The sequence below is a fragment of the Rhinolophus sinicus genome, linkage group LG06, assembly GCF_036562045.2.
Source record: "Rhinolophus sinicus isolate RSC01 linkage group LG06, ASM3656204v1, whole genome shotgun sequence".
Classification (NCBI taxonomy): Eukaryota; Metazoa; Chordata; class Mammalia; order Chiroptera; family Rhinolophidae; genus Rhinolophus; species Rhinolophus sinicus.
In genome coordinates, this window is record NC_133756.1 from 8,301,677 (window position 1) to 8,313,572 (window position 11,896).

The 11,896-nt window shown below is 62.0% G+C and overlaps 1 protein-coding gene across 1 annotated transcript; it reads right to left on the reverse strand.

The window, feature by feature from the left end:
- Window positions 1-9,625: 9,625 nt before the first annotated feature.
- On the reverse strand, window positions 9,626-11,838 carry B3GALT6 (beta-1,3-galactosyltransferase 6). Its single transcript, XM_019712031.2, has one exon. The coding sequence runs from the start codon at window positions 11,727-11,729 to the stop codon at window positions 10,734-10,736; it is 996 nt and encodes a 331-aa protein (XP_019567590.2). The 5' UTR covers window positions 11,730-11,838; the 3' UTR covers window positions 9,626-10,733.
- Between the last annotated feature and the right edge of the window lie 58 nt (window positions 11,839-11,896).

Genomic DNA, 11,896 nt, shown 5'->3' on the forward strand with positions numbered 1-11,896 from the left:
GCAGCCTGTGCACACTGCAGGGCCCGGGGCCCAGATGCGTTCAGCCTGCATTGCTCAAAGCCCCAGAGGTCGGTGAGCAGGATGGTGGCTGGAGACCATGTGCTGTGTGAGTCGGGTTCATAGGGTCCTGTGGGGGCTGGTGCAGGACCCCGCGCAGGACTCGTACATGCACAGGGCTGGGGGAAGGGTGTCCAGGCCCAGGCTGGCAGGGCACCTAGTTTCTGACTGCCTTCCCCTTGGCAGCTGCCACACCAGGTACATGCAACCTGCCACCCCCAAGATGGGATCCAAACTGTCCCAGGTGGGGAAGCCAAGGCCCTGCCCACAGTTCCTGTGGACTTGGAGACACTGCCCCCACCCCATCTTGGCTCTGGCAAACCCAGACCAAAGAATGTAAATTGGTCCTGGGGCATCTGGGCCTCTGCAGAGCTGCCGAGATACCATCTCTGGTTGGCACCTGGGTCCTGGGTAGGCAGCCCCGCCTGGACCTGGAGCATGAGGCCGGCCCCTGACCCCTCCACAGATGCCCCAGAGTGGGGGTGGGGCTCGCTCCACAGCAGGTGCCTGGAGACCTGGGTTCCAAGGCTGAGCAGAAAAGGGTGTCCTTATCCTATAAATGGGGGGCAGGGTGGGGGGAAGACAGGGGCTAGGGGCTGCAGGCTCAGGGGGCCAGAGTGGGAGATGGGGCAGGTGGAGGCTGGAACCTAAGGGCCATTACTCAGCCCCACTCCCTGCGGACCCTGACTGGCCTGGGGTGCCACAGGAGAGACCCTCCCTGCAGCCTGCTGGGTAATGAGCCAGGAAAGCCCTGGTGCCGGGCAGGCGCTGGTCTGCGCAGTGGCAGGCTTGGCCGCTGACCCGTCCCCACCTCTCTCCCTGGTCCCCCCAGAGTGGCGTCAGGGGCTGGGGGAGTCTAGGTGGGTCTTGGCTTCACAGGAACTGCAGGCGCCAGCCGGGCCTGAGTGGGGATGTTCGGCGTCCTGTGAGGGGGGGCCGTGGGCACTGCGCTACAGTCCCTGTTGAGGAGGTGGGGAGAGGAGGGGCACACGAATGGGTCCCTGCCCCCCACTTCCCATTACAGGGTCCTGTATGGGCCACTGTCCAGAGCGCAGGCTTGGCTTGGCTGTAGGCACCAGTATGTGCTGACCACCTGTTTACGGGACCCCTCTGGGCACTCAGCAGGGGTGCTGAGGGGGTGGCCAGCACCCAGCCACACCCTTTCAGCCTGGGAACGCACTGCATCCAGGGGCTCTCCTGACGGTCCTTCAACACCAGCCAGTCCCCCAGCCCGCCTGGCCCGCGAGGGGGGCAGGTCTCACCTCCTTATCCAGACCTGCTGTAGGGACTGTGATGACAGAGATGGAGACCCAGACCCAGAGACCGAGGCCCAGGACCCTGCAGAGAGCGACAGACAGATGAGAGATGAGGAGACGAGAGACGACGAGAGGAGGGAGGGGCCAGGCCAGCCCCTCGGAGCCCACGGTGGGCAGGTGGCCAGGGCCCCCAAAGCCCATCCTGGCGCCCGACTCTCCTGCCTGCTGTCTCATCTTCCTCCCCGTGTCTGGCCCTAATCAGAGGTCATTAGCACTGAGCTGTGAGGCCCCTGGAATGTGCTGCCCCAGCCCCTATGCCCAGACCAGCCATGAAGGACACAAGCGGCCCCCAGGGGGGACAAAAGACCAGCACAGGGCAAGGCATCCGAAGGCCTGCCCTGTACCCAGCTGTAGGCGTACCATCTCCCAGGCCCGACCCAATGCTGGTGTAGGACAAGCTCCTTGGGCCCTGCAGTCATGTCCACCCGGCCTGAGCAGGGGTCCTGTGTGTGTGTGTGTGTGTGTGTGTGTGTGTGTGTGTGGCGGGGTGCAGGCTGGGCCAGAGCTGCTGCTGCTCAGGGAAAGGGGTTCGCTGGGGGCCCTGGGGTGGAGGGGCCTGAAGGATGGGGCTGTTTTCCTGGCCTGGCCTATCTGGTTTTGGATCTGGGCTTTGGGGTGGCCCGAGCGTCTGGCTGGGGCAGAGCCAAAGTGGCCAGCACAGTGCTAGCCGGCCTCTGGTTGACCCTGACCTGAGCCTCACCCCAGAGCAGCAGGATTGCTGGGCTGACCCTCATTGCCCAGAACCTCAGTCTGACCTGCCGACTGCCAGGTGGGGCTGGGGGGGCTCTTGGCCTTGTGTGTCCCAAGCTCTGGTCTTGCAGCTACAGCCAGGCTGCACCGGCCCAGCCCTTCTGGCCCCGAAGTGACCCAGGGAGGCTGGGGGTGGGCGGGTCTCAGTGTTGGGTCAGAGCCTGCCCCCCGAGAGCCCTCGGCTGCTGTCCGGTTTGAGTGCAGACAGGAATGTGGGCGTCTGGCTCCGACAGCTGGAAAGTCCACTCGGGGGCCAGGAGCAGCCGCCAGCTGGGCAGCCGGGCCTCACCCCACGCCCTGGCAAGGGAAGGAGGGCCAGAATGGGGGCTCCCGACTGTGAGCAAGAAGGCGGCCTGGTCCCTTCCAAGGTCCCCTCTGGGGTTGTGGGGTGGGACAAGCAGGGGTGAGGCTTGCAGGAGAGGTTGTGGTCGGGGTCCTTGGGCTAGCCAATGAGCCCACCATGCTAGATGGTCGGGCTGGCAGCCACAAAACTGCTGGACCCCGAGGTGGGGAAGTGCTGCTCCCCTGGGCCTCAAGCTGGACTCAAGGTGTTAGGCGGGGAACCCCGGGTGACAGGGCAAGGAAGAGGGGTCCTCCCCCAAAGAGGGGCTTCCAGCATCCTGTCTTGGGCCAGAGGCTTCTGGGGTCAGCAGGAGCCATCATCTTGTCCAAGGCTTCCGTCCTGCACAGAGCTCTGAGCCAGGCCTGGGCTGTGGCCGGGGAGCAGGGGAACTGTGTCCTGGGGCCTTCGCTCACTAATTGAGCTTGGCCAGTGCACCTCATGGGCTCCGAGCTGTGCGTGGCCTCAGGGCCCTGCCTGGGGTCAACAAGGTGCTGGATCTACAGCCCCAGCTACCTAAGTGGACCCAGGAGCTGAGGCCTGCGCAGCCTGGGGTCTCACACAGCCAGGCCCTGGAGGTGGGTGGGTCGAGGTGGTGAGAAGCACGTCCTGCCCATGCCTGTGCCTGCTGCCGCCATCAGCACGTCTGCCTGCCTGCATGTCTGACGGTGGCCTGGTGGGGGCGGGGGCTCGGGGACAAAAGGCCTTTGTTCAGAAGGGTTTGGGGTGCAGCCCCACTCTCGGGCAGTGACTCACGGGTTCCTTGTGTGATAACATCAGTTTTGCAACAGCCAGTGTGTCACACACAGTCATAGGTGGGGGCAAGGGCAGGAGGGACCCCCACCTGCGCCCGCGGCCCCTCCAAGCTGTCCTGTCAGAACCTGGGTGTGTGAGGGGGTGGCAGTGAGAACAGGAGTGAACAGGAAGGGGTGTCAGAGGGCCAAGCAAACCTCCATTTCTGAACTGAAGTGTCTGCAGAAGCAGATTTCCAGTTCCCCTCCCATATCCCTGAGGCCCTCGCAGCAGGACACAGTGAGGCCAGACCCCAGGAGACACTTCCAGGCTCTTACTGTGGATGATGCCCAATCTTTCTGGGGCTGGCGAGCCAGGACATGTGTGAGGCTTGAGCATGGCTCAGGCTATCCACACTTCACTCCCTGTCAGAATCAGGTGGGCAGCTGTGGCAGGGGTGCCAGGGCCCCTTGGGTAGGGTCTGGACTGCTGAGACCCTCAGACGTCACTGGAGGGAGGGGCCAGGGCTTGGGTTTCCTTCTCCTCGGGTCACCGGGCTGGGTCAGGCCCCGGGTCAGTGGGAGGCCATGGAGGTTCAGCCGCCTGCAGTGTTTAGAGGACAGAGCTGACAATGTCTGGGACCCCAGGGCCACTTTCTGAAGGCCCTGGCTTCTCACCAGCCTCGCATGTACCCAGCTCCATGCCAGCTGAGCCTTGCCTGGTGGACCCTGCTGGCCAGGGGCAGGAGCCCTGGGCCACGTGTAGGAAAAGTACAGCAACCTGAGCACCACCTGTGTACGTGGGTACAGGGGACTGTTTACCGAGTGGCCAGACCAGCAGCTGCCCCTTGCTGACACCCATACCCCCACCGTCCAGGCTGCCCAACAGCTACAGAACCCCCTTCCCAGGGCGGGGTAGCTTTTACCTCCAGGTTCAATTGGACACCCCTCTGTAGAGAACCTTGACCCTCACCACTGTCCGGGAACCCCGTGGCCAATCCGAGATGGCCCAGGTACAGCCTCTAGTCTGCGGCCGGGGTAGGAGCCTCTTCACCCCCATCTTTAGTTTCTGCCCAGGCTGCGTCTTCAGGGTCAGCTTGGCCAAACCCTGCCCCTCCCTGAGGCTCTACTCTCCTCAGGACCCCACCCGTCGGTCACCTACTGATGCCGCACCTGTGCCCAGTCTTCTGGTGACTGGCTGGCTTCCAGAGCGGGTTCCCAAATCTCTGGGACCTCCCAGAACAGGTCCCCCTGGCCCGGGTCTAAGGGTCCCAGGCGCCCTGCCCTTACCTCACAGGAGCTGCTGATCTTTCCTGAGTCACTTGTTTGCCATGTGGATCAAGGGGACGGTCAGTGAGTGGGGTGTGCAGCATCTGTGAGCAGCACAGCTCCCGCTCCTCCACTGCGGCCGTGGGCCTCCTCTGTGACTCCCGCCAGAACAGGCCATGGGCAGAGCTCCAGCTACAGGCCGTGGGACGCCTTCCGAGGCCACGCTGCAGGTCTCGCTGGTCACTGTGGCTGGCCAGGAGGCAGAGGGGAGAGGCCGGCTCCCCATGGGCGTCTGGTGTGAGGATCTGAAGCGAGGGTAATGGGCAGCGGTGGGGGGCCCACAGCACCAGCCACAGCCAGTGTCGGGGTTAGGAGAGGCTGGGAACTAACTGGGGGCCAGTGGGGAGTGTGGGGGCCTGGGTTGGTAAGCACTTCCCCAGGGAAGAGAACTGAGGGTGTGAGCACACCCTGGCCTCAAAGAAAGGGGGGTGGGTGGCCACAGGGGCCAGGTGATGGGTGAAGGGACCTGTTCCAGCTCCCAAGGCTGTGGGGAGGGTCCTTCCTGGGGATTGGGAGGTGACCCCCCACCAGGGGAGACCCAGGAGTGGAGGGTCTCAGGGTCTCAGGACAAGGAGACCCACAGGAGTTTGGACTGACACCCTTAAAGAGCCCATGTTTGCTCCAAGGCCCGGCCTGGGCGATGGTCACACACAAGGGCCTTTCACCTGCTCCCTGGACTCACGTGGATGTCAGTCAACCCAGATTAAGGGGAAACACAATTCAAGAGCCCAGACCCAGAGTGCAGGCACCAAGGAGCAAAGGAGACATCACTCCATTTTCACTGCTCTCCCCCAACCCTGCATGGCTCTCCGCGGTTCTTCTGGGGGCCCCGAGAGCGGGGGCACCTGGCCCGCTTTAGGCCTGTGGACAGCTGCCATGGGCGGCTCCCTGGGGTCCCGGACGGCGAATCAGCAGTCTTACAACGTGGATAGGGTGCCCAGGCTGCCCCAACAGACCCGTTGGGTTCTGGGCGGTGAGCCAGTCAAAAGGGGCATGGGCCAGGCCTGCGGATGGAGCCAGGCAGCCCAGGGACCAGCTTCTGAAGGCTGTAGGATGCCTGGGCATGTGGCCATGACAGGGCCGTGTCCCCCCAGCCCAGGCTGCACAGGTCTGTGCTGAGCCCCAGGAAGTGGAGACGTGGGCCCCAGCCAGCTGGGAGGCACAAGACAAGGGACATGGGGGCTGCACTGGCGCCCTGGGGCTGCTGGAGGAAACCAGGTGCAGACAGGGCTCCTGAGAGCAGAAGAAATTTGTTCTCGCCATCTCTGGAGGCCGGAGGCTGACAGCTGCGCTCCCTCCAGGACTCTGGGTAGAACCCGCCCCCTCTCCCAGCTGCATGGCCTGCTATCACATGGCTGTCACCCCTGCAGTCCTGTCTCCTCTTCTTGTAAGGACACTAGGCATGTTGGAGTGGGGACCACTCTAAGGCCCTCATCTTACTTTAAATGACGTCTGCAAAGGCCCTACTTCCAAATAAGGCCACATTCACGGGTACTGGGGGTCAAGTCTTGAACATACTTTTGGGGGATGCAATTCAACCCAGGGCCCTTGGAACCATGACAACAGCCAAGTGCAGGCACGACCAGGTGGGGGGACAGATGAAGACCTCAGTGAAGGTCTGAGGGGACCCAGACACAACTAGCACTTTGCATCCTCAGGCTGCAACCAGGGCAGCCGCTAGACCCGTCCAGAGCGACCCAGGGCTGGTCCAGAGCTGAGCCTTGATGACTTCAGAACAGACTCAGCAGGTGGACAGGTGAGGGGCTCCTGGGGCCTTGTGATTAGTAGGTGGTCTGAATGGACCTCCCCGAGGAGGTGACGTTCAAATGAACCAGGGACGGTGGATGCCTGAGCAGGGGACATGCAGGAGATGGCTGGCAGGAGCCTGGTGTGGAGAGCGGTGGATGCTGCAGACAGGAGCAGGGGAGAGGGGCCACAGGCTGGAGAGGTGACGGGGGGACAGGCGGAGGGCCGAGGGCAGTGGCTGCAGGCCCCTGGGCGCTCTGCTCACCCCCCTGCTCCAAGCACCAGGCCAAGTGCGCGGAGCAACAGCTTGGGGGCTGCTTGATGGTCCTTCCCTGGACCCAGAGGGTGCTGTGGGCACAGCTCGGTACTCAGAGAGCCAGACCCCAGACTGCAGCTCAGACTGGACGGGTTTTTGCCTCTGATCCTTTCTGCTTTTATCCTGTGCACAAGGAGGCTGGGGACCGTCCTGCACCCGGAGCTTACTGACTAAACCTAATACATACAGCAACACTGTGGGACAGAGCCCTGCCACAGTGCTCTGTCAGGGTGACCAGGAGCCAGCCGTGTGCACAGGAACAAGGGGTGGGCATGTGCAGGCCCTGGGAAGGCCTGGAAGCCACCAGTGCCGTGGGCAGGGCATGCCTTCTGGGGGCTCAGCCTCAAGCCTTCAGTCCTTCCCAAAACATGCTTCCTCTGGCAGGTGTGTCCTGGGCAAACCCCCACAGCGCACCCCCAAGCCCCCACCACCCTTCTCGGGTATTGCCAAGTCTGCCACACTTGGTGAACCCAGGCTTTGCGGGTCTGGAGGGGCTAGGAAAAGTCTCAGGTGACAGGCAGCCAGCGGGGAGCAGCACCCACCCTGTGGGCCCAGCTATGGGTGCTGTGTTCACTGCACCCCACATCCCAACTGCAGGACCACGCGCTCCTAGTGCCTGGCCATCCTGGGGACACGGCCTTCCCAGTCTCCCAGCTTTATTAGAATTGGCAATGTGCTACATACTCTGTTTCAATTTCAAGGTAATCGTGGACGCCCAGGCCACTGTGAGAAACGATGCAGGGCAGTCCCGGGTGCCCCTCACCCATTCTGATGGTGGAGTTGGCAAAACCAAAGGGTAATGTCAACCAGGTCAACATTCAGAAACACTCGCCTCCCACCACAGCCCTGGCAGCACGAATCTGTCCCCATCTCCACCTTCATCACCCAAGAATATCGCAGAAACGGGAGCAGGCAGCACGTGACCTGTTCTGCTTGGTCAATTCATAGCAGATCCATGTTGGCTCCTGCAGGTGTTGGAAGTTTCCCGGCTTTCTGGCTCTGGGAACTGGGCCGAGGCTCTCGGTCTCTTCAGCTTCCTCTTCCCTTCGCGGGACAATGCACATCACTGGGGTGACAGTGCACATCGCTGGGCCATTACCAGGAGTGACTGCCGGCTGGCACCCCAACCTTGGGCCCCCCTCCGGCTGCCAAGCTCCCTAGCCACCTCCCCTGGATGCCGGCAAGGGTGAGCTCTGCCACCTGTTTGGGAGCGATGGAGTTTGGCTGGAAGACTTAGTTGCCCTGTACCCTAAATTCCCCCAAAAAGTCTGGTTCGATAGTCTGATTTCTCCATCTCCAGAAGGCCTGCTCTGTCCTGGGACCCTGGTCCACAGCACACACAGGTCCAGATGACATGGACTCCATTAGGACCACAGATATGGGGTGTCCATGGGTCACTTTAGGAAGAGGTCGCCAGCCATGAGCTCCAGCTGAATCCTGACATCACATCAACAGCGGTGTGGATGGGCATGGTCAGCCCGTGGGCTGTGCTGGTTTGAAACAACCTGTTAATTTCCAGTTTTGCAAGTCAAATCTTGTTGAATACGTGGGTCAGCTGAATGCTATAGCTCAGGTCCCCCTGAAAACACGTGCCTGAACGTACAGATGTGCTAGCAGGCATCTTGGACACTGGCACTGTGCTTTCCGTGAGGTCCACGCTATGCAGGCCTGGGTGGTGCTGGCCAGGAACCTGTGACTTGAGTCTCGGCTGTGCCACTGGCGGCGTGGACCTCAGCAAGTCCTTCCGGTTCATCCTCGCCTGAAAGATGGGAAGCATGTACACACCACTGAACCGGTGACCCAAGGTTCCAACAGGACAGCCCAGTTGACAATGGCTGTCAGAAATCGGGTTCTGCTGCTGCCAGCGTCCCACTGGGGGGCAGGGCCCCATTCTGCTCACCCTGGCGTCCCCAAAGCTGGATCCTCACCCTGTGACTAAGGTGTATGCAGGGGCCGTCAGTCCTGGCTCAAGGCGGTTCATCAGTTCACACTCACCTTGTAATCAGAAGTGGGTGGAGCCTTGGGGCCTCTCTGGTCCAGACTCCACTTTCTGAAGGAGGCAGACTCACATTCAGGACACTAACCACACGACCCCCACCCCCACCCCCCAGCCTGAGACCCCAAGATCTGCACATCCTTCTCCCTTTAAACAAAAATAACCACAACCTGCTGCTACGGACTAATTGTGTCTCCCCAAATTCAGGTTGAAGCCCCAACCCCCAGTGTGATGGTGTTAGTTGGTGGGGCTTTTGGGGGTGACTGGGGGAGATGAGGTCACGGGGGTGCCCCCATGGGATTAGTGCCCCTAGAAGAGACACCAGAGAGCTTGTTCTGGCTCCCTCCTGGCCGTAAGGGCCATGAGAACACGGCATCAGCACACCAGGGAGACACCTCACCAACACCTGCCCTGTGGGCTCCCTGGTTTCAGACTCCAGCCTCCAGACCGAGAGAAACAACCGTCTGTGACGTCACTCCATCTGCGGGACAGGCCATGGCGGGTGGGCTGACAGACACCTGCTCTTAAACCCGGGGCCTGAGAACGTAAAACGGCAATGAAGAGGTGAGGCAGAGATCTGTGTCCCCTTCACAGGGCCCACGGTGGCCCAGACGCGGCGGCAGCCCAGCCGGGGCCCTGGACAGAAATGCATGGCGGCCACGCGCTGCCGGGCTGGGCAGGGCTCACGGACAGCGCCTTCATTGAGCACAGCGCCCCGTTCACACTTAACGGGAAAAAGGAAACCCTGGTCTCCTGAGGCTGTGCTGGAGTGTGAGAGCCGATCATCTGCCGGGCACGTCACATTCGTCCCCGGCACAAGGACATGCCGGCCAGCAAAGCCTGTTTTCTTAAGACAGGATTTGGGAAACCTCATCAGCGCTTCCAAGGGTTCAGATTCCTGGAACTTGGGCCCAGAGTCTAAGATAACAGATGCGTGCGTGAGAAGCACTTGCCCGTGAGGCAGCGAGGAAGCCTTAAAAGGAAAGTCTTTACAGAAGGGAGACAATGGGACTGACTTATGTGTAAACTGAAAAGAAAAATGGACAGTTTTAAAATTCTTCCGTGTTTAAACACACATGCAGCAACGGATCCACAACTCAAGCTGTAAAAACAGATTAATCCAGGAATTCCAAGTTCTGATAGAAAGTCTCAAATAATTTAAAAAATACCAAGACCCCACACACTCCCAGCTGAAACTCTTATCTATACAAATTTACAATGTTTATAAATAAATGACAGGCAGGCCCTGAATTACATTTACCACGAATTCACTCTAGGGAGACACACACACCAAAACACCATGGAAGCTAATTCACATAAAATGAAGTTCGCCCTTAGGCTTACAGATGATAAATGACACCAACAAGGGAGACACAGAGGAAGGAAAGCTAAGCGTACAGAGCAGCAGCCGTTTTGATAGAAGCCGCTGGGTTGGGCTGCAACTGGCAACGGCCTGCGGTCCATTCACAGCAGTGCAGCTCTGGGGGCAATGACTTCCTAGATGGACGGTTAACACAGCGGATGCAGGACGCGACAGAGTCCCCACCCAGAACAAGCTGGACTCTCTTTGGAGTCAGGTTCTGCAAGTGCCCATCAGCTCTGGCCTCTGGCTCCTGGTTCCTGCCTTGGGACAGGACAGCAAGAGGACAGGCATGGGGTGGGGCTGCAAGCCCCTGCACATCTGGAAGGTTCTGTCCGTTGTCACACCCCCAGCTGGGTACCTCTGCAGTCCAGGAAAATGCAGCTGAAATCCAGGGGCAGGACACATTAACCTGGATGTGATGCGTCACCTTAGCAAGCCCCATGGTCTGCCAGTCCGAGAACACAATGTTCTTGGGCAACATGGTGTGTATGGCCCAGACCGGAGCTGGGACCTACTTGTCCACTGCCACCTGGCATTGGACCAAAAGCCCCACCAGTCACTGTATAAACTAGATTCCTCCCGAGGGCTGGACAACTGGCCAGAGCTGTCAGCTTCCCCAGTGTAAGGCCAGTGGGGGTTCCAGAAAGACTCGCTGCAACTGCCACCTCCTGAGGCGTCTAGCTTGGGGTCTCCTTTAGCACCAACACTCTGTAGGGCAGCTGCAGCTGGGCTGGGAACCCCACATCCCTGGCACGCCCGCTACCCCAGGTGTGGCAGTGGCAGCAGGGCTCAGGGGACGCCCTCCTTCCTCTGACAGCACTGTGAAGGCGGCGCGGACCAGTCGTAGACGTAGGAGAGGCGCAGCTGCACCTCCTGCTTGCACAGGCGGCCTTCACGCGTCAGCGTCTGGTGCTTCTCCAGCATGTCCTCCAGGCTTTGCTTGTGTGTCACGAGGTACTGGTTGCTGCATCCGCGGGACTTGTACTCGGTGTCGAAGCGCGGGTCATGCTCGCGCTGCACGTCCACGGGCGCCAGCCAGGCGCCCAGCGACACGTCCTCACTGTGCCACGCGCGCAGGTACTCGCGGCTGAGGCGCAAGTAGTGCACTAGGTCCGCTGAGAGCACGTAGCCGCCGCCCAGCGCGTAGGGCAAGTAGTAGTCGCAGAGCTGCCAGGCGGCCTCGCGCCAGCGGCCCCCGGGCTTGACGCGGCCGCGGCCCGAGAAGAAGCCCCAGTAGAGGCGGCGGCGGTGCGTGGGGTCGCGGGCGCGCAGATCCGCCAGCAGAGCGTCCAGCCGTGCGAAAGAGTCGTCGTCCGCCTTGAGCACGAACTCGAAGTCCACGTGCTCGTCGAGCCAGGCCAGCATGGCCAGCACCTTGGCAGTGAGGTTCTCGTAAGCGTCGCGCAGCGCGGGCAGCAGGAGCAGATCCCCGTGCCGCGCCTGCTCGCGCTCAAGGGCGCGCCGCTCCTCAGCGCCCAGGCCTCCCGTCCCCACCGCGAAGCGCGCCCACACGTCCCCCGGGCCGCCGCGTCGCGCCGCCGACAGCCACGTGCCGCGGACCACGCTGCGCCGCTCGGCTGCCCGCGGCGCGCTGGCCACCAGCACGGCCAGGAAGGCGGCAGCGCGCGGGGGCCCAGCGGGCGGGGGCCCGGGGCCGGGGCCGGGCAGGGGGCGGGGGCCGTCGGCCGTGCAGCGCGCCAGGTAGAGCAGCGCGGCGACGCACAGCGCCAGACCGCCCAGTCCCAGCGCCGTCCGGTGCCGCCACGCACGCCGCGGCAGCTTCATGGCGCGCAGGCCGCCCTGCGAGCGCACGGACGACCAGACGTCCACCGGCCGCGAAGCTGCGGGCCGGCCGGGGCAGCCCGTCACGTGGCCCCGCGCGCCCTTCTCATTGGTCGCCCCGGGAGGGCGCGCGGCCGCTTCCGCCCGCAGGGAAGATGGCAGCACCGGCG

Coding starts and splice junctions, on each gene's coding strand:
- B3GALT6 (XM_019712031.2), bottom strand. CDS start 11,729: ATGAAGCTGCCGCGGCGTGCGTGGCGGCACCGGACGGCGCTGGGACTG.